The sequence below is a fragment of the Rhinatrema bivittatum genome, chromosome 2 (genome assembly GCF_901001135.1).
Source record: "Rhinatrema bivittatum chromosome 2, aRhiBiv1.1, whole genome shotgun sequence".
Taxonomy (NCBI): domain Eukaryota; kingdom Metazoa; phylum Chordata; class Amphibia; order Gymnophiona; family Rhinatrematidae; genus Rhinatrema; species Rhinatrema bivittatum.
Window position 1 is genome coordinate 420850800 of NC_042616.1, and position 27777 is coordinate 420878576.

Genomic DNA, 27777 nt, shown 5'->3' on the forward strand with positions numbered 1-27777 from the left:
TTAACTTAAAAAAATTTATAAACACCACCACCAAGGACTGTTTCTACAAACTGCAAGTGCTTAGAAAACGCAAACCATTACTTCACTTCAACGATTTCCGCATGGTACTACAATCTATCATACTATCTAAAATTGACTATTGCAATGCCCTCCTGCTTGGGCATTGCAATAGTCAACCACTCCAGATGGTTCAGGATTCCGCAGCCAGAATTCTCACCAACACCAACGAGATCACATCACCCCCATCCTTAAGAACCTCCAGTGGCTGCCCATTAAAAACAGGATCCTCTTTAAAGTTCTAACTATCCATAAAGCCTTGCACAACATCTCCCCGCTCTACCTAAGCTCCCAACTGCGTCCACATACATCATCCAGACCTATCAGAGGAGCATACAAAGGCACACTATGCGCCCCCCCCCCTCCAGCAAAATCTTCCCTAAGGAAACGTGCCCTATCTACAGCAGGCCCGACACAGTGGAACGCGCTCCCGCCAGACATCCGACAAGAACCTTGCCACTCGACTTTCAGAAAGAAACTCAAAACTTGGCCTTTCTGCCAAGCTTATCCAGGAACCTAAGACCTTCGCTTCACATCCTGCCTGCTCGCTTCTCCATATTTCCGCAATTTCCGATTCATTTAAGATTGTTCTGGGCACGATATACCCTTCTAGTATTCTATGCTGCAGATCTCTGTTGTTTACTCTTACAAGCTGTAATTGGCCCTTCTCCCCATTCTTTGTACTGACTACGTGTTATAGTTATCTGTTTTTGTTGATTTGTTTTTAGCTGTTTATCGGTTTTCAGGACCATTCCATAACTTAATTAGAATAGTCTCCCTTATCCCAGTTTGTAGTCCTTGTTCCATGTAGCGCCTGCGTGCGAAGCTCTTTTGCTTTATTTTAATGTTTCACTGTAAACGGATGTGATTTGTATGTCATACAGGAACACTGGTATATAAAAATTAAAAATAAATAAATATAAAATAAAAACTGGCTCCAATCTAGAACTGTCCTGTGCTGCTTCAGCTGGCCCCATGTAGAAGATAGGTTGTGGCTGTTGTGGAGCCTGCAGTTGCACATGCTCTGCTAGTGCTTTGGGTCCGCTTTGTTAAGAAGGCCTAGGAGCATCCAACAGAGTGGTCAAGGTTTTAGAAGGCTTTGGCTAGGTCATCAATTTTGCAAACTGCTTCCTTCCCAGTTGCTGGAATTATCTGGGAGCTCTATTCATTATGAAGGTGTATCAGGTGTACGTGACATCGGAGCAAGTTTTCAAGATTGTGCATCAAGAGCAAGCATTCTCTACTCAGAGCCTCCAGAATTTTGGATTATATTCAACTGTTGGCTCTATGGCTGTCACCTTGGATCTAGTCCCATGGACAAGAGCTCGCATGTAACCCCTCCAGTCTTCTCTATTCTCTCATTGGTCACCTCAGTCTCAGGATTACAAGTGCTGCTTCCTGCCAGATCTAGTGAAAAAGATCCTTTCTTGTTGGGCAGCTGCTCAGAATTTGTTGAAGGGTGAGAGTCTGGAATCTCCTCCATTAATTCTCATTCCCAGTACGTACAGGATCAGTCCAGAGAAGTGGATTGTGTATCCCTACCAGCAGGCGAAGTCAGAGAGCAAAACGTTGGGCACTGCCATATATACAAGAGTGCCACCTGCAGTCCCTCAGTATTTCTCTGACTCCAGCAGCTGATAGAGATGCACACCTGCAGTCTTAGCTTTTACTTTTAATTTTTTTCAGTCAGGCCCGATTTTTTTTTTTTTTCCCCCTCACCACGATCCGCGTGTTTGCACGCTTGGGGGGGATAGGCCCGCGCGCCAAATCGCCGGCCTGCCGCACCTGTGGCGCACGCAGCCAGGCCCTGGATTTGGCCTCCTTGTGTTCGGCCTGCTCCCTGGGGCTAGAAGGCCCGTCAGATCTTGATACCCTCTCCTGTGGGGAGGGACAGAATGAGTTTTACCTTGGAGACGGGGAGGAGGATTCCCCTCCCGTTTTAGCCCAGGTGGGGGGAGAATCCCACGGGGGGGGGGCTGGCGATGCGGCACCTATGGATGTCCCAGAGGGGGGAGCAGACCCAGAGGGGTTTTCCTCTGAATTTATTCTCATGCATTGAGCCTTCCTGGCGAGGAAGCACTCGACTTTTAAAAGGCTTGGACTCCCGGATGAAGTCACGGCAACCCCGGCTAAGAGAGGTCGGGGTGAGGAGCCTCAACAGCGCTCTATGAAGCGGCCTCACCCGTTGGAGGCTTGCCCCCGTGGGCCACAGGACCCACCTACGGGATTAGCATCGGGCCTGGACTCAGGGCCGGTCACGGGGACGGATCCGGATCCATCGCCTGACCAGGGAGATGATACTGATGATACGGACAATCCTGATACCCCACCTGCAGAGAGGGACAACCCTAGTGTGGTGCGCCTCTTTAAACGAAACTAGCTGCGGCCCCTTATTCCCGAGGTCCTGGGGCTTAAAGTTGCCCAGGAGGAATCGGATAATGAAGGAGTTAATCCAGTCCTCGATGGCATACAGGAACCCTACATCATCCTTCCCGCTGCCTAAGAAAGTACGCAAACTCGTGACACGGGAGTGGGAAGCTCTGGACGCAGGACTAAAGGTGAGCAGAGCTATGGCGAAGCTGTACCCCCTGACGACGGATGTGTTGGACCTTCTGAAGATTCCAAAGGTAGATGCCGCGGTCTCTGCAGTCACAAATAAGACCACCATCCCGGTGACAGGCTTCCGCCTTGAAGGACGTGCAGGACCGCAAATTGGAGATCCAGTTGAAGCGGGCATTCGAGGTGATAGCTTTGCATCTTTGGGCAGCAGTATGCGCTAGCCTTATGCAGAGGGCGTGCCTATGCTGGGTCCAGGAATCGGCGTCTACTTCTGGAGCCGGCGGCAAGGGTGCGCTACATTCCGCACGCTTGGAAGCGGGCATTGCATACGTTGCAGACACGCTGTATGATCTGGTGCGGACTTCGGCAAGGAGTATAGTGTCTATGGTGGCGGCGTGATGCCTCCTCTGGCTTAGGAATTGGGCTGCAGATTTGTCTTCTAAGTCACAGCTTTGCAATCTGCCTTTCAAAGGCAAACTCCTTTTCGGGGAGGAGCTGGTGAAGCTCCTCGGTGAATCCAAGGGGCACCGGTTACCAGAGGATAGGAGGTCCTCAAAGAAGACTTTTCCATCGCGCTCTTGCTTTAGGGATTCTCGTCGCTTTAGGGCTAGCAGATATTCCACTCCACCTGCTTCTAAACCAAATCCTGGACGCCAGCAGTCCTTTCGCGGAGGTCACCGCTCCAGTAGGGACACAGGACATCTTGCACTGGAAACAGTAAAACACCCCAATGAAGCCACGAGCACCCATTCCATCGTCGAAGCTGTCGGAGGCAGATTATTCAACTTTTACACGGAATGGGCAAGGATTACCTCAGACCGATGGGTTCCAGAGGTAATCAGAGATGGGTACGCACTAGAGTTCTCGCGTCCGGTTCGGGAAGTTTTTGTGGAGTCCCAGGTGTCCTCCCGCAAGAAGCGGTCCAGGAGACTCTACATTGACTTCTCAACCTCAGAGCGATTGTCCCAGTCCTGGAGGCACAGCAGGGACAAGGTCGGTACTCTGTTTACTTTGTGGTCCCCAAAAAGCGGGCACGTTTCGTCCCATCTTGGACTTGCAGAAGGTAAACCGTTGTCTTCATGTTCCTCGTTTTCGTGTGGAAACACTGCGGACAGTGCTGGCTGCGGTTCTCAAGGGGGAGTTCCTGACGTCCCTGGATCTCACGGAGGCGTATCTTCATATACCAATCCGGCTGAGTCACCAGAGGTTTCTGCGCTTCAAGGTCTTGGGTCAACACTTCCAATTTCGAGCCCTGCCGTTTGGTCTCACGACGGCCCCTCGCACTTTCACCAAGGTGATGGTGGTGGTAGCAGCCTTCCTTCGAAAGGAAGGGATTTTAATCCATCCTTTTCTGGATGACTGGCTGATTTGCGCAAAGTCTCGGGAGGACTGCGAGAGATTGGTGCACAGGGTCCTGATCACGTTGAGGTCACTCGGATGGGTCGTCAATGTGCAGAAGAGTCACTTGGAACCCACCCAAGAGCTGGTTTACCTGGGAGCGAGATTCGATACCTGTTGCGGAAAGGTCTTTCTGGCGGAGGGCCGAGTGACGAAGTTACAAGACCAGATTCACACCCTTCTTCTTCGGGACAATTCCACGGTGTGGCATCATCTCCAGATGGCTTGAGACAAATTTATAATAGAAAGGAGTTTAAAAGAACCTTAAAAACCTATTTGTTTAAGGAAGCTTTTGGGAGTTCAGAACAGGCACAATAGTGGATTAACTCAGGGAATTTAGCTGTTTGTAGTATTTATCTATTTTAGGCTTCTTACATTAATTCTTTAAGTTTTCTCTCTGTGTTTTTTTATAATGTAATAGTTCTATTCCTTTTAGAGATTTAAATTTTATTGATCAAGATGATATTTGTATTTTTTAATCTATCTTTTATATTTTAGTTTATTTCAATTTATTATTATTTTGATTTTTATTTTTATGGCTGTAAACCGCTTTGTTCAATCTTTGATTGGTAAAACGGTATATAAATGTGTTAAACAAATAAATAATAAATCTCCAGGTCCTGGGTTCCATGGTGTCCACCTTGGATTTGGTTCCAATGGCGTTTGCACACTTGTGTCCGTTACAGCGTGCACTTTTGTCACGGTGGAGTCCGGTCTCGGAGCTGTTCCACCTGTAGATGCCACTTTTTTTTTTCCAGAGACAGTCTGTCGTGGTGGCTCTCGCGCGACAATCTGGATCGAGGGGTGGACTTGGATCCCCTGAATTGGATGATCATCTCCACCGATGCCAGTCTTTCCGGTTGGGGAGCAGTGTGCGGAGGTCGGCTCAAGGCCTCTGGTCGAAGACTGAAGGCTCGTGGTCCATTAATCGCCTAGAGACCAGAGCGGTATGCCTGGCTCTGCAAGCCTTCCTTCCATGGATCCAGGGCAGAATGGCGCAAGTGTTCTCTGACAATGCAACAACGGTGGCATACATCAATCGACAAGGCGGGACAAGAAGCCCCGCGGTGGCGCTGGAGGCGCGGCTTCTGTTCACCAGGGCGGAGCGTCATCTCGAGGGAATTGCCGCTTCTCAGGTCATGGGGGTGGAGAACTGCAGGTGGATTTTCTCAGCAGACAGCAACTTGATCCAGGAGAGTGGGAGCTGTCTCCCGAAGCCTGGAACCGGATTTGCGCCAGATGGGGCGTACCACAGTTGGATCTGATGGCAACGCGGGTGAATGCAAAGACAGAACGCTTCTTCAGCCGTCGCCGAGAATAGGGCTCGTTGGGGCTAGACGCTTTCATGTGCCCCTGGCCCACGGGAATTCTCCTGTATGCCTTTCCTCCCTGGCCTTTCATCGGTCGCCTGCTCAGGCGCATAGAAATCCATCCAGGAAGGGTGGTCCTGTTGGCGCCGGAGTGGCCACATCACCAGTGGTTTGCAGATCTGGTTCGCTTGGCGCTAGAGGGCCCATTACCTCCAGCTCATCTGCCACAGCTTCTTCGGCAGGGACCTATATTTTCGGATCAGGAGAATCACTTCTCTCTCACGGCTTGGCTTTTGAGAGGCGACGTTTACGGTTGAAAGGTTACTCCTAACCGGTCATTTCCACTCTGCTGCAGGCCAGACGCCCAGCCACCTCTATGGCCTATGTCTGGGTCTGGAAACTGTTTGAGACATGGTGTCACCAACGCTCCTGCGATCCTGCGGGTCGATGTTTCTCGGGTGCTGGACTTTCTGCAGCAGGGGCTCGCTAAGGGGTTAGCTTTCAATTCCCTTTGGGTTCAGGTTGCAGCGCTCGGCGCATTGCGGGGCAGGCTTAACGGCTTCTCACTTGCACTGCATCTGGATATAGCCCGTTTTCTCAAGGGGGTCAAACATTTGTGGCCCCCTGTCCGTTCAGTCAGTCTGGATTGGAGTTTTAATCTCGTGCTGCGTGTCCTCTGTGGCGCTCCTTTCGAGCCTCTCTGCAGGGCTTCGCTGAAGGATCTGACTTTGAAGACTGTGTATTTGGTGGCCATTTGCTCGGCTCACTAGATCTCGGAGTTACAGGCTCTGTCGTGCCGGGATCCGTTTCTTCGGATTTCCGACGATGGAGTCTCCTTGCGGACGGTACTGGCCTTCCTGCCTAAAGTGGTCTCAGCCTTTCACGTAAATCAGACGGTGGAACTACCGGGATTCCCACAATGGTCTCGAGAGGCATCTCCTGACAGCAATCTTCATCTTTTGGACATGTGGCATGTCTTATTGCGCTATTTGGAAGTTACCAATGACTTCAGACGATCCGATCATTTGTTCATCCTCTTTGGGGGCCCAAAGAAGGGGGAAAAGGCATCTAAGGCGACTATATTGCATTGGATTAAAGAAGCCATTTGTTCGGCATAACTGTCCGAGGACGCCAGGCTCCTTTGGGTCTCGGGGCTCATTCCACCAGAGCCCAAGCTTCTTCCTGGGCAGAGTGACAGCTACTGTCACCTCAGGAAATATGCAGAGTGGCAGTGTGGTCCTCCTTGCACACTTTCGCTCGGCATTATCACCTGGACATTAGGGCTTCTGATGCTGCGTGCGGGTCTTTCGGGTTCCCGCCCAGTGTAGGGTGGCTTGGGTACATCCCACTTCTCTGGACTGATCCTGTACATACTGGGAAAAGAAAATTTGGTTCTTACCTGCTAATTTTCGTTCCAGTAGTACTAAGGATCAGTCCAGAGGCCCACCTCTTATCTCAGATACCGAAAGACTGTTTTAGCTAGACTGTCGCTATGTTTTTCTTGAAGCTCCGGTTTTTTTGCAGACATGTTTGATGGAGCAGTTGTTTTGGTTTATTGTTTTACTTGGGGTGAAGTGGTATGCGGGGTTTTTCGACCCTTCGCCCGTTTGTTTTGGTGTGCTTGGGTACAGGCCAATACTGAGGGACTACAGGTGGCACTTGTGTATATATGCAGTGCCCAAAGTTTTGCTCCTGACTCCACCTGCTGGTAGGGATACACAACCCAGTACTACTGGAATGAAAATTAGCAGGTAAGAACCAATTTTCTTTGTCACTGTTGAGTTGGTGAGCACACTCTTTGGATCAGATAGCTAAAAGGCTCTGATTTCAGGAGGAAAGCCGTTGGTTCATAAACATGTCAGAAACCAGAGCTATAAGATATCCCTCTTGAATTTCCATTCCCTTAGTAAAGGGAAGGGCGGTCAGAGTGCTCTCTGACAATGCAACAGTGTTGGCCTATGTGAACAGGAAAGGAGGTATTTGGAGACTAGGGTGTCCAAGGAGATGAGTCTCCTGTTCCCTTGGGCAGAAGAAAATCTTCTGCAATTACTGGTGGCTCATATTGCACGATAGAACATTAAGGCTGATTTTCTTAGCAGAGATCTCCTAAATCCAGGTAAATGTGAGGTCAGTCAAGAAGCATTTCAGCAGATAGTGGACCAATAGGGTACTCTTCACATGATTCTTATGGCAACATGTAAGAACACCAAGGTTTGCTTTTCTTTTTTTTCAGTCATTGCAGGGAGTTCAGCTCTGAAGAAATGGACATTCTGGCCAAAACTATCCATGACCAAACTATGGCCAAAAGGTGAATTAGTGTATATTTCCTCCCTGGCTTCTAGCTGGGAGGATCTTAAGAAGAATAGTGAAGGACAGTGTTTGCAAGATCCTGGTGGCTCCAAATTGGTCGAGGAGACCTTGGTATGCATATGTGATGAGGTTACAGATGGATCTGCCTCAGCATTTCTCGGAAACTCTGTGCATATTAGTTTAAGGCCCAATCGCCACTGAAGATATGTCTTCATTTTATCTTATGGCTTGGCTTTTGAGAGGTCACGCATACGAAGGAAAGGTTGCTCTTCCTCAGTAATTTCTACCTATTGAATGTCTGCTTATATTCGGGTCTGGCATAATTTTGAAGCATTCCGTAGAAAGTGGTCATTGTCTCCATGGTGGTCAGATATCCTATGTATTTTAACCTTTCTTCAACATGACCTGGTTCAGGTGGCTGCGGTCTCCTAGAGGTCTCTGTCAATTCCCATTCAGATGTCTCATTTTTCTTGAGGAGTAAAGAAACTGAGTCCTCCTTTTAGGCTGGTAATTCCCTAGTAAGTTCTCAAGTTGGTTCTCAAGTCTCTGGAATGTCTTCCTTTCAAGCCTCTGAAACATGTTTCAGTCAAGGATCTCTCTATAAAGGTGTTTTTTCTAGTAGCGATCTGTTTAGCTAGACATATTTCTGAATTTCAGGCCCTGTCCTAGAAGGATCCTTTTCTGATATTTGCAGTAGATTAGGTCTCTCTTCATCAAGTCCCCTCTTTCTTGCCAAAAGTGGTCTAATTTTCATCTGAATTGGACCATTTCTCTGCCAGCCTCCTCCAGAGAACAGTGTCAGGGAACTAACAGGTCTTTGAAAATTTTGGATGTCTATCAGATTCTCATTAGGTATTTGGAAGTCACTAATTCCTTCTGAAAGATGGATATATATTGATTGTTTTTGTTTGGAGGCAGCCTCTAAAGCAACATTGACAAGTGGATCAAGGATTGCTCCAGTTTATTTGCTCAAAGGGCATTGGGTTCCTGAGATTCTTCAGGCTCATTCTACAAGAGCTCAATCTTCTTCCTGGGTAGAAAGGATGGCTATAGCTCCAGAGGACACTTGCAGGGTGGTCACGTAGTTGTCGTTGCACTCTTCTCTAAGCGTTACAGATTGGATGTTCCTCCCTTCCAGATTATTGATCTTTGGTACTTCCCACTTGTCTGGACTGGTGTAGCAGGATGATAAGGAAGAAGAAATGTTATCTGTTAATTTCCTTTCCTTGAATCTTGCTACACCTCTTGGGAAATTGAGCCTTAATAGAAGTGAAGAGGGCTTCCTTTTAGGTTAATGTGCTGTACATATTTTCCTCCAAAGAGATGCTCTTTATATTTTGTTTTAAGTGTTATCTTCTGTCTGATTCCTCTTCCATTTTATGTTCTCTGTTTTCCTAGTTAGTGGACAGGTATTTTGGTCTAAAAGGATCTTTATTTTCTCAATTTTTTTTGTTTCTCATTTTTATAATATGTTCAGTGCTTTTATCGTAGGAATACTGGCTTTCTCTGAGCTGCACCACATCTAAGTAGTAGTGATGAAATTGAAAAGAAAGTTGTGTGTTCTGCCACAGTCTGCTAGTAAGGGGAATAACCCACTTATCAGAGCTAGTGTAGCAGGATTCAAGGAAAGGAAATTAACAGGTAACCAAACTTCTCCTTTTCGGGGGCTGCTTCTAAATTATCCAGCTCCCTGCCTAGAGAGATCCGTTTGTGAGGATCTCTTGAGCTTTAGACGTAAGGTCAAAAGATGGCTTTTTGAGCAGGCATTTTAAAGGAGTACCGTAACTATTTCCATGCCTTGACTGGTTGGTTTAATTATGATGGTTCTCTATTTTCTGGGTATTTTGCCATATTTTAATGTGCAAATTTTAAATCTGTGTATTTTTGTTGTGTTTAACCATTTTTATTTTATGGGTTATTGTATTGATATTTTAACTTGTACTCAGATTATAAGTTTGATAAATATAAATCTTTTTGATCCCTTTTTTAAGTTTTACAGTGCATTCAGAAAGTATTCAGACCCCTTCACTTTTTCCATTTTTTGTTACATTACAGTCTTATTCTAAAAAGGATAATATGCATTTGTTCCCTCCTCAATCTACACATAATACCCCAATAATGACAAAGCAAAATCAGGTTTGTAGAAATTTGTGCAAATTAATTAAAAAGAAAAAAGAAATCTCACATTTATATAAGTATTCAGCCCCTTTACTCAGTACTTTGAGGCACCTTTTGCGGTGATTACAGCCTCCGGTCTTCTTGGGTATGACACTACAATCTTGGTACACCTGAATTTGGGGGTTTTCTCCCATTCTTCTCTACAGATCCTCTCAAGCTCTGTCAGGTTAGATGGGAAGCATCGATGCACAGTTATTTTCAGGTCTCTCCAGAGATGGATGTTTGGGTTCAAGTCCAGATTCTGGTTGGGTCACTCAAGGACATTCACAGACTTGTCCCAAATCCACTCCTGCATTGTCTTGGTTGTGTGCTTAGGGTTGTTGTCCTGTTGGAAGGTTAATCTTTGCCCCAGCCTGAGGTCCAGAGTGCTCTGGAGCAGGTTTTCATTAAGGCTTTCTATATTTTGCTTTGTTCATCTTTCCTTTGATCCTGATTAGTCTCCCCAGTTCCTGCAGCTGAAAAACATCGCACAGCATGATACTGCCACCACCATGCTTCATCGTAGGGATGGTATTTGCTAAGTGATGAGCAGTGCCTGGTTTCCTCCAGTCATGATGCTGGCATTCAGGCCAAAGCATTCAATCTTGGTTCATCAGACCAGAGAATCTTGTTTCTCCTGCTCTGAGGGTACTTTAAGTGCCTTTTGGCAAACTTGAAGCAGGCTGTCTTGGGCTTTTTACTGAAGAGTGGCTTCCGTCTGGCCTCTCTACCATAAAGGCCTGATTGGTGGAGTGCTGCAGAGATGGTTGTTGTCCTGGAAGGTTCTCCCTTCTCCACAGCAGAACTCTGGAGCTCTGTCGGAGTGACCTTTGGGTTCTTGGTCACCTCCCCGACCAAGCACTTTTCCCCTGATTTGCTCCATTAGGGCAGAAGGCCAGTTCTACGAAGAGTTCTGGTGGTTCTGAAATTCTTCCATTTAAGAATGTTGGAGGCCTCTGTGTTCTTCGGGACCTTCAATGCTGCAGCAATTTTTTTTTGTACTCCTTCCCCAGATCTGTGCCTCGACATAATCCTGTCCCGGAGATCTACAGACAGTTCCTTCTAATTCATGGCTTTGATTTTGCTCTGATATGCAATGTGAGATCTTATATAGGAAAGGTGTGTGCCTTTCCAAATTATTTATTTATTTAGCATTTTTATATACCGACTTTCCAATAACAGAATTACTGATCAATTCGGTTTACATTTTAACAGAACAATAACATTGACAAGTAAATGTCTTACAAAGAACAGGTCGATATAACTTGGATAAGTAAATATGGGGTTAACCAGTAAAGATACATTGCCTAATATAGGTATAAGTAAAAGATACAGTGCCTAATGTAGGTTAAATAAACAGTTGCTAATTATAAGACTAGGTTATGTCTTCGACTTTATGTTCCATCATTTGAATTTGCCACATGTGGACTCCAGTCAAGCTGGAGAAACATCTCAAGGATGATCGGTGGAAACAGGATGCACCTGAGCTCAACTCGGAATGTCATAGCAGAGTGTCTGAATACATGTGTAAATGTGATATTTAGGTTTGTTTTTTTATTAATTTGCACAGATTTCTACAATCCTGATTTTGCTTTGTCATTGTGGGGTATTTTTTGTAGATTGAGGAGGGAAAAAATGCATATTATCCGTTTTAGAATAAGACTGTAACATAACAAAATGTGAAAAAGGTTAAAGGGGTCTGAATATTTTCTGAATGTGCTGTATGTACTTTCTCCTTCCTCACCCTGCCATTCATTTTGTGATGGTGTTTGTCTCACAGGGACTGGAGGAGGAGACGAAGCAGGAAGGAATCCTCCTTGGACAGTTTACCTACAATCAGGATGGAGATCCCATCCAGACCTTCCAGCTTCAGGTGTGTGGGGCAAGGAGGAGGCATAACTGATTTGGGACACAAGAGGGTACTGTATATAAAGGTGATGCAGGAGACCCCAGTTCAATTTCAAGATTCTGTTCCTGCTTCTCAGGAGGGCAGGGGCTGGGGACACTGCTGAGGCAGTGTTCACAGCCCACGGGAAGGAGTCTCGGCCATTGCTCACAGTAACACCTACTGACTGACGAAGAGCATACTTAGCTGGCTTCCAGCGGGAACCATGGCCCGTGACACTCAGCTAGAGGACTGTCACTGCAATAACTGAGCTAGTCAAGGTCGGGGGGTGGGGGGAGGAAGCACTTGAGTCGCTGTGAATGAAGGCCCATAGCACTATAACCCCATTCCCTGTACGACCCCGGATCAGTCCAGACTGCTGGCTTTTGCCTCCCTTCCAGCAGATGGAGACAGAGAAAAACTTTGAGAGCACCCCTTCTTAAGCCAGTGTGCTCCCTGCGTCTCTTCAGTATTTCTCTGTCTCCAGCAGATGGAGGTGGTGCAAATTCTGCGGTCCTGAACTAGTTTGCGTTTTCACAAAAAAAAAGTCTTGGAGCATTTTTTATTCTTGTTGCCAGCAGGTCAGAAGAAGCAATTTTTTTCCTTCCTCCCAAGGGGTGGGTTGGCAGGTCCTGGTGGGACCATCTTCCCTGGTAGCAGGTACTGCGGGAGCTGGGCTTGTAAGTCCTCAGTGCTCTCTGCTGTTGGTGAGGCGCCAGGGGTGATATCAGTGGTCCGGTCCCTCCCCACCCCCATTTCTCTGGGGATCTAGAGCAGCCTGCCCTTCTAACAGTACTGTACCTTTAAAAAAAAAAAAAAAAAGTCGAATGGCATGGGAGTGCGCGCGGCAGAGCTGATTTCAGGCTTTTCCCAGCGGGCGGCTGCTCGTGGGGACCGTGTCAGCAGGCTCTGGGGGGTTTTCTGCAGGGAGGGCACCCGTCTGACCGCTCCATCTTCGTGGCGGCCATGCCACGTGAGATGCATTACCCGGCCTGCGGAGAGGCAGCCTCGCGGCTCCCTCGCACAGACATTTGTTCTCATTGCCTCCCCAGCGGGGAGGGCTCATCAGGATGGATGCCGGGGACATCGGGCAGGGCCCGCGGTGCGGGTAAACGTCCCACTTCGCAGTAGGGTGAGGTTGATCCATTCCCTGTAAGCCCAGGAACGGCGGCCATATTAAAGACGCTTTCTGCCGCTCAGCAAAAGGCAGCTGGGGGAGGGGATCTCACGCTGGCGCTGTCTCCTGCTGCAGGGAGTCTGGGAGACGCTAGGGACCATTTTGCTGAGGAGGAGCCCATTCCCCTGGAGGGGGGGAATTGACAGACCAGCCTTCTTTTACTCCCAACTTTGTGCTTCTGATGCACAAAGCCTTTTTGGCTAGCCTGTCTCAGCAGGGGGGCGTCCTCCACAGGGTCCCTCTTCTGGTCCACCCAAGAAGGTCCCCAGGCGACCAGAGCCCTCAGGCTCAGTCCAAGTCCAAAAGATCCGGGGCTCTGCTTTCCGGAGCGGCACAGCTTCAATCTCCCTGTGGGCTGGCGGACCTTGCGAGTCCATTATCCTCTGATACGGTCCAGGCTCCTCCCCTCAGCGGTGGCACTGATCAGGATGAGGTCCTAGAGAAGCCTTTGCCCCAGAATGGGAATGATCCGAAAGTCGTCCGCTTATTTCACAGGGAGGAATTGGAGCCCCTCGATCCATATGTTCCGGAGGAGCTGGGACTTGCCCTTCCCCAGGCTGATTCAGTCAAGAGACTGTTGACCTGGTTCTGGCAGGCTTACGGGGCCCAGCCAGAACTTTTCCCTTGCATCAGATGCTTCAACAACTGATGGCCCGGGAGTGGGATTCTCTGGAAATGAGCCTGAGAGTGGGCCAGGCTATGGACAAACTGTACCCCTTGCCAGAGGAGATCTTAGACCCTTCTGAAGGTTCCTAAAATAGATGCCTCAGTTTCAGTGGTCACGAAGAGGACCACTCTGCCGGTGGCAGGGGCGGCATCCCTTAAAGATCTCAAAGACAGAAAGCTTGAGGTTCTCCTCAAACAGATTTTTGAGGTCTCTGCCCTCTGCATCAGAGCTGCCGTCTGCAGCAGTTACATACTTCAGGCGAGCCTCAGGTGGGTACAGCAGTTGCTGAGGGCAAGAGATCTCCCACCTAAGGAATCTGCGCAAGCGGAGTGACTGGAGGCGGCAGTGGCTTATGGGGCAGATGCCTTATACGACCTGCTTCATACTTCCTCAAGAACAACGGTATCTGCGGTGTCTGCAAGGAGACTCCTGTGGTTGAGGTTTTCTTCTGATGCGCGCTCACTTTAGGGGGCAAAGACGCTTCCACCAGAGCAGGGCACCTGGTCCGGTCCACCGACAAGCATCGAGGAGGTCACAGTCCTGGTTTCAGTCCTTTCAAGGGCGTCAAGCAAGCAGAGATGGGCTGGGGCAAGGTTCCATTGGAGCCAAATCCTCGCAATGAGATTTGACCGACCCATTCCTCCATCCCTGTCATCGGGGAATGGCTGTCCCTCTTCTTCCAGGAATGGGTCAAGATCACCTCAGACCAGTGGGTTCTAAGCATCATAGAACACGGCTACACTTTAGAGTTTGCTCGCCCTCTCAGAGACCTCTTTATGATATCGCCCTGCGGTTCACTGACAAAGGAGCAGATTGTTCAGCAGACACGCGACAGACTTAGAGTTCCTAGGGGCTATCGTCCCCATCCCCCAGGAAGAACAGAGCAAGGTGTTATTCCATCTATTTTGTGGTGCCGAAGAAAGAAGGCTCCTACCGCCCTATTCTGGACCTCAAGAGGGTGAACAAGGGTCTCAAGGTGCCACGTTTTCGGATGGGGACCCTGCACTCGGTCATTGCAGCGTGCCGGGAGTTCCTAGCCTCCTTGGATCTGACGGAGGTGTATCTGCATATCGGGATCCGCAAGGATTATCAGAGATTTCTTATCTTCATGGTCCTTGGAAGGCACTTCCAGTTTTGTGCCCTCCCGTTCGGTCTGGCTACTGCGCCTTGAACCTTCCCCAAGGTGATGGTGGTTGTGGCAGCAGCCCTCAGAAGGGAGGGTGTGTTGGTTCACCCTTATTTGGACGATTGGCTTATCAGAGTGAAGTCGGAGGACCTCTGCAAGCAGGTGGTGGAAAAGGTCCTGCACCAAGAGTCATCTTCTCCCTTCACAGAGCTTGGACGAGATTCGAAACTCACATGGATAAGGTCTTCCTGCGGACACAAGTACATCGTCTCTTGGACCTTGCCCAGAGTCTGGGATTATTTACAGGTCTTTGGCTCCATGGCGTCCATGCTGGAGTTGGTTCCATGGGCCTTTGCTCATATGAGACCCTTACAGACAGTGTAATTGTCCCGCTGGGATCCGAAGTCAGAGGAGTTTCAAATTCCCTTACTGCTCACAGTAAGGGGCTGTGGCTGGTCCTATAGCACCTGAGGCACGGGATGGACCTCGAGGTGCCTCAGTGGGTGATAGTGACCACGGAAGCCAGCCTCTCCAGCTAGGGAGCAGTCTGTCAATCACAGTCGGCCCAGGGACAATGGTCATCAGAGGGAAGCCCAGTGGTCCATCAATCGCCTGGAGACCAGGGCCATACAGCTGGCATTACAGAGCTTTCTCCCACTCCTTCGCAACCGGGCTGTGCGAGTTCTCTTGGACAATACAATGGCTACATCAACCGCCAGGGGGGGACCAAGAGTTGTCAAGTAACTCTTGAAGCAGAAAGGCGGATGACCTGGGCAGAACAACATTTAACCTTACTGGCGGCATCCCACATGGCGGGGATCAACAGTGAACAAGCAGATTTTCTTAGCTGCCAAAAACTGGACCCCAGGGAGTGGGAACTGTCATTGGAGGCGATGTCTCTCATCTCCCGCAGACGGGGTTTTCCTTATCTCTATTTGATGGCAACTCGGATGAATACCAAGGCCCCCCTTTTCTTCAGTCACAGACGAGAACACGGCGCGGAAGGGGTCGATCCCTAGTACTCCCATGGCCGCAAGGGGTGCTGTTTTACGTGTTCCCTCCATGGCCCCCGATAGGCAAGCTTATAAGGAGGATAGAGATTCATCCAGGATGGGAATTCTTGTGGCCCCGGAGGTGCTGGTATGGCCTCTTCCAAACTTTCTGCGTCAAGGCCCTATATTTTTCGACCAGGCGGATCGCTTTTGTCTAGCGGCCTGGCTTTTGAAAGGAGATGCCTAAGGAAAAAGGGCTATTCAGAAGATGTTATTGCCACTCTGCTACGAGCATGGATGACTTCTACCTCTCTGGCTTATGTCCGGGTGTGGAAGGTCTTCGAGTTGTGGTGTCGCGAGCATGGTACTTTAACTCGGCAGGCCTCTGTAGTGCAGACTCTGGCGTTTTTGCAAAAAGGCCTCAGCAAAGGGTTGTCATTTAATTCCCTTCATGTGCAGGTTGCGGCACTGGGGTATCTGAGAGGTAAACTTCTAGGGGCACCTCTGGAGGCATATCTGGATGTGGTTCATTTCCTATGGGGGGTGAAGCATTTGAATCCTCCATTTCGTCTGGTATGCCTGTCTTGGGACCTTAATTTGGTCCTCAGTTTTGTGTGATATGCCTTTTGAACCTCTAAGGAAGTCCACCCTGAAGGATTTGACTCTGAAGACAAGATGGTCTTTTTGGTGGCAATCTGTTCGGCTCGGAGGGTTTCTGAACTTCAAACCCTTTCGTGCAGGGAACCTTTTTTTACGCATTTCAGATTCCAGGGTTTCTCTACGGACGGTGCCCTCCTTTTTGCCCAAAGTGGTCTCTGCTTTTCACTTGAATCAATCGGTGGAGCTTCCAGCCTTTCCAAATGTCAAGAGGGATACACCTACTCCAGAGAAATGAGATGGCTGAATGTCAGGAGGGTCCTGTTGCGTTACCTAGAGGTCACTAATCCATTCCGATTGTCGGATCATCTCTTTGTCCTATGGTGTGGTGCTAAGAGAAGAGCATAAGGCATCTAAAGTGACCATAGCCCGTTGATTGAAAGAGGCTATTGCTTCTACCTATATATGTCGTGGTCGGCCTGTTCCAGAGGGTCTTAAGGCACATTCGATTCGGTCACAGGCTACTTTCTGGGTGGAAAGTCAGTTAGTCTCACCGCAAGAAATCTGCAGAGCAGCAACCTGGAAGTCCTTACATACCTTTGCCAGGCACTACAGATTGGATGTCCAGGCTCTGGATGTTCTTTTCGGAGACAGTGTCATTCGAGCGGGACTCTCCAGGTCCCACCCCAGATAGGGAAGCTTTAGTACATCCCAGCAGTCTGGCCTGATCTGGGTAAGTACAAGGAAAGGAAAATTTGGTTCTTACCTAATTTTCGTTCCTTTAGTACCACGGATCAGTCCAGATGCCCACCCTTTGGGTTCCAGGTTTTTGTTTTGGGGAGTTGCTCGGTCTGTACTGGATATTGTTGCAGTATTTGTCAGTAGGTACCTTACCGGCTGACGAAGGGTATGGGTTTTCTCCTTTTATCCTCTTCATTTTTTCACATGTACATCGTTACTTGGGTTATTTCTTCTTGTCCATTGCTGGTTTATTCTCAGGCTGTTCAATTTCTTCTGCTTTGATAATTTTTATACTGAAGAGAAGCAGGTAGCACACTGGCTTAAGAGGTGGTGCTCAAAGTTTTTCTCAGTCTCCATCTGCTGGAAGGGAGGCAAAACCCAGCAGTGTGGACTGATCCGTGGTACTACAGGAACGAAAATTTCCTAGCGTGTAGCAGATGGACTCAGGACCAATGGGTATAGTTTACTCCTGATATTTGGAGATGGATCAGATTTCAATCTGATGTCAGCCCTAGTACATATACCCCTGCAGGAAGTGCAGCTCCTCAGTATTTTCCATCTCCATAGCAGTTCGGGACTCTATGCACGCTAGCACAGCGTTAGAGTAATTTAGCAAAGAAAACCAGAACAAGAAGAAATCTTATCTCTACAGATGAGCCCCGCTCTCCTGCGGTGACACCCATTGGGTCCCCCTCCCCCCCCCCCCCCCCCCCCCCCCCCCCCCCCCCCCCCCCCCCCCGCAGCCAAAGCCTGCCCGGAACGAGACCGAGAAATGCCGAGACAAGGTAAGGTAGAAATCTATTTAAAATTCTCCGGTCTCCGAAGCTCGAGGAGTCGCACAGGTCGCCAGCCGGGACCAGTGCCACTGGATTGATTTGCCCTAGCAGGGCTAGACCCCGGTCAGATCCGAGGGTCCTCCCATGTGGAGACCCTCCGAGGTGGTCGCCATATTGTCCGCGTGGTCGCCGTCACCATTTTGATCTGTTCGCCGCCCCGACCCGTGCGCACAGAGGCGAGCTGTGCGCACAAATATCTTGATCCACAACGTCACGCGCCCAAGTACCGTGCGCACAAGCGATACGCATAGCCACACGCTTACTTTGCTGGGCGCATAACTTCGATTTGTGCGCACAACAGCGCACACTTCTCCCTGAGTGCTTACCAAGCCTATGCGCACAACTTCAACGCACTGGAGCGCATAACTAAGCCACCTGGGCCCTGTATTTTACACGCATAAGCCATGGCGCCACCAGAAAAGAAGCTCAAGGCTCAGGGCCTTTGCCCAGCATGCCACATTAGAGCTGCACAGCATGAGGAAGCCACGGCCCTGTGTATACAGTGCGAGGAGGCCCTGGGGGATCCAGCCCATGTCCATCCCCAGCTGGTACCGGGTTCAAGTTTGAACAGTACGCCGGACCTGGCGTCTCCCAGCAGGACCCTCCCACAAATGGGGCTCCCCAGGGACACAGCGCCCCTTAATTTAGATTCAGCATCTATCTCCTGGGTGGAATTCTTCAAAGGCCTGCATACCTTCGTCCACATGCAACCGGGACTTCCAATTATACGGCTACAACCTCTGCCAGAGGACCTCAACATCCCGGGACCCTCTATGCCCAGGGAAGTGATTCCAATGCCCAGAAGCCCCACCTTCGGGGACACGGACAACTCAGATGAGGAATCAGAACCACTGGAGGGAAGGGGAGCTCCCTCCGGGGACAGAGCCCCACTGAACCATGAGGCGCTTCTTCACCAAGGACGAGCTTCCAGACCTGGTCACACACAGCTTGAAAGAGCTCGCTATCCCAGGCACAAGTGCCTCGGGGGAACCTAAGACGAATCTAAGACGAATCCCCTACTAGAGGGGGACTCCATCAGACCTTCCGTCATTTCCCACTATTACAAGCTGTCCAGCAGCTAATTGACCTGGAATGGGATGCACCGGAGACTACGTTCAAAGGGGGGCGTGCCCTGCCAGCCATGTACCCTCTGGACCCAGCTGCCAAAGATCTCCTGGCATGTCCGAAAGTGGATGCCATGGTCTGCGCGGTCTCGAAGCGCACTACTATCCCAGTTGAGGGAGGAGCAGCACTCAAGGATGCTCAAGACAGACATCTGGAATCCATTCTCAAACAGTCTTTTGACATCTCCGCTATGTCTGTACAGATCGCAGCCTGCTGCGCTGTGGTGACATGCGCCTGCTTATCACAGACCAGGAACAACACTCCTGGGGAAGCCCCGGTACCAGCAGTATCATTCCTTGCGGATGCTGCTTCTGATCTGGTGCACACCGCAGCTAGAGGAGTGTCATCAGCAGTGGCAGCCAGAAGGCAACTCTGGCTGCCAAACTGGTCGGCCGACACATCTTCCAAAACGAGACTCGCAAGGATGCCCTTCAAGGGAACCCTCCTGTTCGGAAGCGAACTAGAGAAACTAGCCAACAAATGGGGCGAATCCCCACTACCGCGGCTACCGGAAGACAGGAATAGGAGAAACCAGCGACCCTTCCCCCGAACTTCCAGGGGCATAGGATCTCAGCGCTTCAACCCATACGAAAGCAAATATCAAGCGGCTCGCCCCGCAGGCAGGAGCCAGTCCTTTCGGAACAAGCACAACAAAAGGGGAGCCGGCTCGGGCCCAGGCCCCAGCCTCACTCCACAATGAAAATCAGCCGACCCATCCAAAGGAAGAAGCCATAGGGGGCAGACTTGCCTTATTCTGCCAAAGATGGGTTGAGATAACTTCGGACAAGTGGGTCCTAGCCATCATTCGAGAGGGATATTACCTGGATTTCCACCACCTCCCTCTGGACAAGTTTGTGGAATCCCCCTGCCACGACCCTTCCAAGAGGATGTCAGTGGAAGCTACTCTGACCAGATTGCTAGCCTTAGAGGCTATAACACCGGTGCCCACACAACAAATAAATACTGGACATTATTATTCCATCTATTTTATCGTTCCCAAGAAAGAAGGAACGTTCCAGCCCATCCTGGACCTCAAGTCAGTCAACCGCCACCTGAAGATTCCTCGCTTCCGCATGGAAACCCTACGCTTGATAATAAGGGTGATACAACCGGGAGAGTTCCTTACATCCCTGGATCCATCAAGAGTATCAACGTTTTCTACGCTTCACGATCCTGGACCATCACTATCAGCTCCGGGCACTACCATTCAGGTTAGCCACAGCACCCCGGACGTTCACCAAGATCATGGTGGTAGTTGCAGCAGCACTGAGGAAGGAAGGAATCCTCGTACACCGTATCTACATGATTGGCTGATCAGGGCGAAATCCCCAGAGGAAAGCCTCCAGGCGACCAACAGAGTCAAAAATCTACTGGAGAGCCTTGGGTGGGTGGTCAACACAAACAAGAGCTGTCTGCAGCCCTCCCAATCTCTAGAATACGTGGGAGTCCAATTCGACTCCAAACAAGACAAGGTCATCCTGACACCGACAAGGAGATCAAAACTGATGACCCAGTTACGAAGCCTGTTGAGCAAGCTTCGACCCACAGCATGGGACTTACCTCCAAGTCCTCGGCCTCATGGCATCCACACTGGAAGTAGTGCCATGGGCAAGAGCTCACATGAGACCCCTACAACGCTCACTACTATCACGATGGAATCCGCTGTCCCAGAACTACACCATACGTCTTCAGCTCCCGGACAAAGTTCAGACCCAACTACGATGGTGGCTACAAGAAGGGCCATCTGAGCCAGGGAGTAAGACTATCCTCACCAACCTGGATCCTGCTCACCATGGACGCCAGCCTACGAGGATGGGGAGCACACTGCCAGGAGCTAACCACCCAAGGGCAATGGAACAAAGAGTCGGGATGGAACATCAATCGCCTAGAAGCCCGGGCAGTCAGACTAGCCTGCCTACGGTTCAGTCACAGACTCCGAGACAAATCAGTCAGAGTAATGTCAGACAATGCCACAACAGTGGCATACATCAACCATCAGGGAGGAACCAGAAGCCAGCAAGTGTCTCTGGAAATAGGCCCCTAATGTCATGGGCGGAAGCAAACTTTCAAGAGATCTCGGCCGTCCACATCGCTGGGAAAGACAACGTTGCTGCGGATTACCTCAGCAGAGAAAGTCTAGACCCAGGATAATGGAGGCTGTCGACCACAGCATTCCAATTGATAGTAAACCATTGGGGAACACCAACCATGGACCTCCTGGAAAACCTCAGTCCCAGTGAATCTATGCCCTGGTACAGATCTGGCCACAGGAAACTCTATTATATGCCTTCCCACCATGGTCCCTATTGGGAGCAATCATCCACAAGATAGAACACCACAGGGGACCAGTACTTCTAGTGACCCCGGACTGGCCAAGAAGACCATGATATACAGACATGCGAAGGCTGCTGACAGGGAGTCCGCTCCCGCTACCTCCACACCCAGACCTGCTCCAACAAGGACCTATCCTCCGTGAGGATCCAGCTCGATTCTCTCTTACGGTCTGGCCATTGAGAGGACTTGCCTGAGGAAGAGCGGATACTCGGGGGCAGTAATTGACACCCTGCTCCGAGCACGCAAGTTCTCCACATCCCTAACATACATAAGGAATTGCAGAGTATTCGAAGCCTGGTGTGAGGACCACGACATCATTCCACGCTCAGTCAAAATTCCTGAGATCTTGGAATTCCTGCAGAACGGACTACAGAAGGGATTGTCTCTCAATTCCATCAAGGTACAGGTGGCCGCATTGTCATGCTACGGAACAAAGAGCAAGAGCGGCAGCCTAGCCTCTCACCCGGATGTCTCCCGCTTTCTGAAAGGAGTCATGCAGATCCGACCACCCCTAAAGTGGCCGGTGCCTCTTTGGAACCTCAACCTGGTCCTAGATTTCTTAGCAGGAGCCTCCTTCAGACTTCTTCGCGGCCTGTCTCTCTGACTACTAACATTGAAGACAGCCTTCCTGGTGGCACTCTATTTGGCCCGTTGTATCTCAGAGCTACAAGCACTGTCCTGCTGGGAGCCGTTCCTCAGACTCACCCCGGGAACCATCCAGTTACGCACGGTCCCGTCCTTCCTCCCCAAAGTGGTTTCTCACTTCCATCTCAACCAAACCATCTCGCTACCATCGCCAGATGAGCATAAGAATTCGGAAGAGTCTTGCAGTCTACGCCACCTCAACGTCGGCAGACTCCTAGTCCAATACCTGGAAAGGTCGGAATCCGTACGAAAGACGGACCATCTGTTCGTCCTTCACAGCGGGAAGAAGCAAGGGGAAGCGGCCTCGCGAGCAACCATAGCCCGCTGGATCAAAGAAGTCATCAAGGCGGCCTACATAGAAGCAGGCAAGCCACCGCCTTTACAAATTGAGGCCCATTCCACTAGAGCCCAGGCAGTGTCCTGGGCGGAAACCAAGATGCAGTCACCAGCCAAGATCTGTCAGGCAGCGACATGGTCCTCCATCCACACCTTCTCCAGGTTTTACCGCCTGGATGTTCAGGCTCGAGAGGACACAGCATTTGCAAGGGCAGTACTAAGTGGGCCATGGGCAGCCTCCCACCCGGTTTGGGAGTAGCTTTTATACATCCCATTGGTCCTGAGTCCATCTGCTACACGCTAGGAAATGGAGAAATTACTTACCTGATAGTTTCGTTTTCCTTAGTGTAGACAGATGGACTCGGCATACCACGCACGGCTGCCGTTATTCATGGAATTCTCGGGTGTCATCCCCGAGAGAGAGTGATTCACAGGTAAGCTATGCTTTCCTCCAACTAGGACACCCATCCTACCGGGTGTCGACGTTTCTCGGTTGAGGGCACTGGCGGTCTCCAGCTATAGCCAATTCAACCAATTCAAATTAATCAAGTCAACCAAGTTATAAAGTTAAGCAAGTTATCCAAGTTATTGAAATCAGTCAGTCACACACATATCCACAATTGCTTTTCAAGGAGACTACTGAGGAGCTGCACTTCCTGCAGGGGTATATGTACTAGGGCTGATGTCAGATTGAAATCTGATCTGTCTCAAACTGCTATCAGGAGCACACTATACCCATTGGTCCTGAGTCCGTCTGTCTACACTAAGGAAAATGAAATTATCAGGTAAGTAATTTCTCCATTAGCAGGTAAGAACCAATTTTCCTATAAAGGCCAGTTCTGATTGGACTGGAAGAATGGAGAAGCAGAAGGAAGCTGTTGGGCAAAAAGAAAGAGAGGATAAAAGCCAAAAGCCAGTTCCTTTTGTCATAGTCACAGTCAGGTGCTGCTGTGATGGAATATCTTGTCTGCTTTGTGACTTCTACCTGCAAGCACATGAACTAAAGCAGCTGTGCAGTTACCATCTCTGTAGGCCTCACCACAGCTTCACACAGACATAAGAAAGTTGCAGATACAGTTGAACAGCACAAGGGAGGATTTAATTGCACTGTATAAGTATATTGATGGAACCTGCAGGCACTAACTCCCAAATTATTCCATCTTTAAGCGAAAGTGAAAGCCACAGGACCTGAAACCAAATAAAATGTCTTCACAATTGTGGTGCTTTATGGAGGCGGATGGATTGCTATGCTGTCCTGCTGCGTGCAGCCCTAATTCCTAGCTGAGTGAGCAGCATGGGGCTTTATCTTGTAAATCTTCTGCAATTCACTTTAGGTCCAGGCCCAAAGTTTGATCACCACTGCTCAAAGGGTTTAGGGGTCACAGATTTAGCTATTTGGAGAAGGAGGTAGACTCTGCTCAGTAAGGGTTGAAATTATGGAACATTTTGCCAATAGAAGCAGTTGCAGCTACAACACTGAATACCTTCAGAAGCACACTGAGGAAGTTTTTAGAGAGAAATCGGGGGCTATGCTGAAGTTGGGAAGGAAGTTTAGCTGCAGATGCTCACTGTGTGTTTGTTTGTTTTCTCTGTCCTGGATTATCCTATAGAGAGAGCTATGAGGCAATCAGAAAGTTGGATGGGATGGGTCTTCTTTCAACCTAAATCCAATTCTTGTGTTTTTCTTAAAGAGTGAAGACCCCATGGTTTATCAGATCGTGGAGCTGAGAATCCTGAGCAACTGGGGCCATCCAGAATACACCTGCATCTATCGTTTCCGGGTGCACGGAGAGTCCGAGGAGGAGCTGGCTGCCTAGGGCGTACTCGGAGTGGTTCCACCGACCAGAGAAGACAAGAGTGGGGAGGTCATCATTGGTGGCACACAGGACCAGAGACCAGATTTGCAAATGCACTGATGCGCTCGGAAATCTGTTGGACAAAACACAGACCTCAACTATTTAAAATGCCTTGCAACTGCAGCTCTCAATTAAATTGTCACTTAGTAAAAAAAAAAAAAACAACTTTTTTTTTTTAACAAATGGCAACAGGTTTTTTTGGGCTTTTAGTTTTTATAAAACGCTTTAATTTTATTTTTAACAGGTTAATTCTATGCAGACGAAATGCTTTTCGTTTTTGCTTTCTAAGGAAGGCTGTAATAGGCCATACAAGGTCCTGATTATATATGTGTGTATGTGTGTTTGTGTAAATGTAATATTTGGAAATCATTTACAGATATCGCCTTGCAGGAATGTCATGGCTTTTACATCAATGAACATAAGCCTAGAAATTCATTGTTGTGGCTGTGGTGGTATGCAGAGCTTGGTAGTCTATAGCAGTGGCTCTCAGACTAAGGGATGATGAGGCCATCCTACCCCTCAGGGCTGTGAGATAGATCACGGTTTGGGAGGGGTGGCATGAGCTGTTTCTGTTATGTAACTTTAATTGCAGTGCACTGTACTGTAATTCCAAAAAGCTAATTTAATCTTTTTTTTTTTTTTTGGAAGGGGGGATAAACACATTATAGAAAACAGTAAAGGAAGAAATGCTCCTCTATTTCATTATTATTACATCACAAATAACAAGGATGTGAAATACGGAAGATTGGAATCTTTTTTTCCATTTGAACATATAGTAGAGGATTCTAGAACCCATAGTGCCTCTGCTCTCCCTATGCATTGTTCTTTAGTATTTATTTACTTCTATGCTCCTTCCCCCCTTCTGTATCTGTGCACCTCCTTGTTCCCCCCTCTGCCTGTTTCCTGCTGGCGTTTCTCTCATCATACTCCTTCCCCCACGACCTTCCTCTCCAGCCTATATATCATATAACTGATAGCAGAGCAAACTGTTTGACGTAAGGACAGCACAGAAAGATATTGAGCAGCGGCAGCTGGAACACTTAAATTTCCTGATGCTTACTTATGTTAGAAGCGTGATGTTAGTCTGCTGTTTCTGTAAATGATTTTTCATAAGTTTTTTTGTGCTTTGCTTTACCAGGCCCCAATGCTGAGAATGTAGCCACCCTACCCTGCTAGCATGGGAAGGGGTAGGGTGCGAGGTCAGTCCGTGCCAGCCTGGCTGGAGGAATTGAAGGGGCCCCTTGCATTTATCTCGCCTTTTTCGTTCGTTGAACTTGGGGGAGTAAAGCTAATGCTGTGGTTTTCTGTCATTAGTGAACCATGAACGTGGACCTGTCTGCTCTGTCCCTGGTGATGCGATGTCACTGTGGACATCTAAGGCGATACGATGCTCTTTCAGCACGGGAAGCAATGGGATTTTTGGCTAAAGCTTCATTTCCCCAGCTGGAGCGGTTGCATGATCCCAGCAACAGGCTCACTCATTTTTTTTTTTTTTTTTTTTTTTTTGTAAGTCCTGTTGCTTTCTGGGATTTATAGTTTGGCTTTCTCGGATGAAAAAAGAAGCAGGACTAGATCTGCTAGACAAGTGAGACTTGAATTTAAAAGCTCAGTGCACATATGACTGGATTACAATGTTCCTGGTGAAGCTGGGCCACCTGGAGGCACTTCTGTAAGGGGGGGAAGGAGGCTACGGCACCCCCTCCCCCAAATATTGAAAGTATTATTATTTATCCATATAGTATTGGGATAGTAAGCTATCCTTCTGTGTGCTCTCACAACAGGTGGTGTTTTATTATTTTTCCATGTTATCTGTGAAAGAACATCTGTCACGTATAAGAGGGATTTAACTGTATGCATCATAGAAAAAAAAAAGCTATATGGAGGGAAGTTTTTAGTAGCCCCCCTCGATGCAAAGTTTGCAGCTAATTTTGTATAAGCAGACCTGGTAGGCACTTTCCAAAGCAACCTGTATTGTGCATATTTTTTGTTTTGGAAACTCGTTTAGGCAGATACCTGGTGCCAAAAGCCCCTATGGCCTTTGGGTTTCCTTTTTCTGCAGGGGGAGGAAAAAAAGTGCGCCCCATTTAGTGCGCGTACGTTACTTGCCTGACCTGAATGTGCCCGGGGCATGCACATGTACTTTTTAGCCGCTCTGAGGGAGGGCAGTGGTCAGCCTGGCTCGATTACCCAAGTAAACAGCTTTGACAAGTGGTTGCCTGGTGAGCACTGGGGGCCCACGTCCCCAGTGCTCTTGTGTTCATGTGTTGCAAGAGAAGCACGGTTTTAATGTCGTCTGGCAGCTGTGTGTTTTGGCAGATGCAGTTAACACCTCTCTGTGTGGGGGGAGGGGGGAACGATCACGCTCTGGGAGAGCCCAGCTGGCTGGCAGTTGGGGGCGGGAGGGGGGGAGCACTATTACATCTTTCAGCATGGGCGGCGATGTCTTCTAGCCATCTGCTGGTGGGATGAAAGGGGGGATAATATGAATTTGACTGTAGTGTGGGGAAGGGGCTAGAGAGGAAAAATGAAGCAGGGGAGTGAAAGGGTTAGAGCCAGCAGGCTTATGAACCAGAGAAGCCAGAGTTCAAATCCTTGTGACCTTGGGCGAGTGGCTTCACCTTCCATTGCCTCGGGTACAGGTACTCCTGGGGGAATTCTGCGCAAAAAAAACTCAAAATTCCGCAAACTTTATATTGGTCAAAATGACACAATTTACATACAGTCTTTAAGTAATTACATTTTAAATTACAGAAAAAAGTTATTACTTAAAGTTGCAGAATTTCCCTAGAAATTCACTGTAAGTGTCCCTTCCACATGCACACATCCCCTCATACAGGGCCCTCTCTCTTGCATACACACCCACACAAGCTCCCTTTCTCTCACACATACATCCTCACACAGGCTACCTATGTCTCTCTCTCTCTCGCAGCCCTTCACACAGGCTCTGACTCACACAAACACAATCCCTTCACACAGGCTGGCACCCTCACATACACACAATCCCTTTCTCATACACACATGAGCTCCCAATCTCTCACACACATACACACTCCTTCACAATCTCCTCATATAGGCTCCCTCTCTCTGAAACCCACACTCAAGCATCCCCCCCACCCACCCTCTCTTACCTCCCATGCTCACACCCTCCTGCTCTCTCTCACCCTCCCCCCCTTCTTACCAACCATGCTCTCTGTCTCCCCTCTCTCACACACACATTCTCTCTCACCCTTCCCTCCCCTCTCTGACACACATTCTCTCTCACTGGCATGCCGTGGGACATGCTCAGTTCACGGCGAAAAGGGAAAGTCCCCGTGTGCTGCGAACAGCGCACCAGGCCTTCATCTTCGCCATGAACGGAGCGTGTGCCGTGGGATGCGCTCCGTTCACAGCATGCCGGGGGTCTCCTCTGCTACTTTCTGCGCAGAATTTGACAATTCTGCGCAAATTCTGCGATCCGCAGTGGCGCAGCATTCCCCCAGGAGTAGGTACAGACTTACATTGTGAGCCCTCTAGGGACAGGGAAAATTCTTGCTATTCCTGAATGTCATCCGCTTTGATGTGCCAAAAAGTGGAATATAAATATAAACAAAAATTGCATTTCTTTACCTCTCTGTGGTCTCACCTTGGTTAGTTGGGGCTGTCTCCTTTTCAGCTGCTGCCTGGGTAGGA

The 27777-nt window shown here is 49.0% G+C and overlaps 1 protein-coding gene across 1 annotated transcript in view; it reads left to right on the top strand.

Annotated features, from left to right (window-relative positions):
* SUN2 (Sad1 and UNC84 domain containing 2) overlaps window positions 1-26005 on the top strand; it is a 157870-nt gene extending 131865 nt beyond the window's left edge. The window contains exons 17-18 of the mRNA XM_029590197.1: window positions 11572-11664; window positions 23944-26005. Coding sequence (XP_029446057.1) covers window positions 11572-11664; window positions 23944-24069 — 219 coding nt within the window. The 3' untranslated portion in view covers window positions 24070-26005. The remainder of the gene's footprint in view (window positions 1-11571; window positions 11665-23943) is intronic.
* Window positions 26006-27777: the final 1772 nt, after the last annotated feature.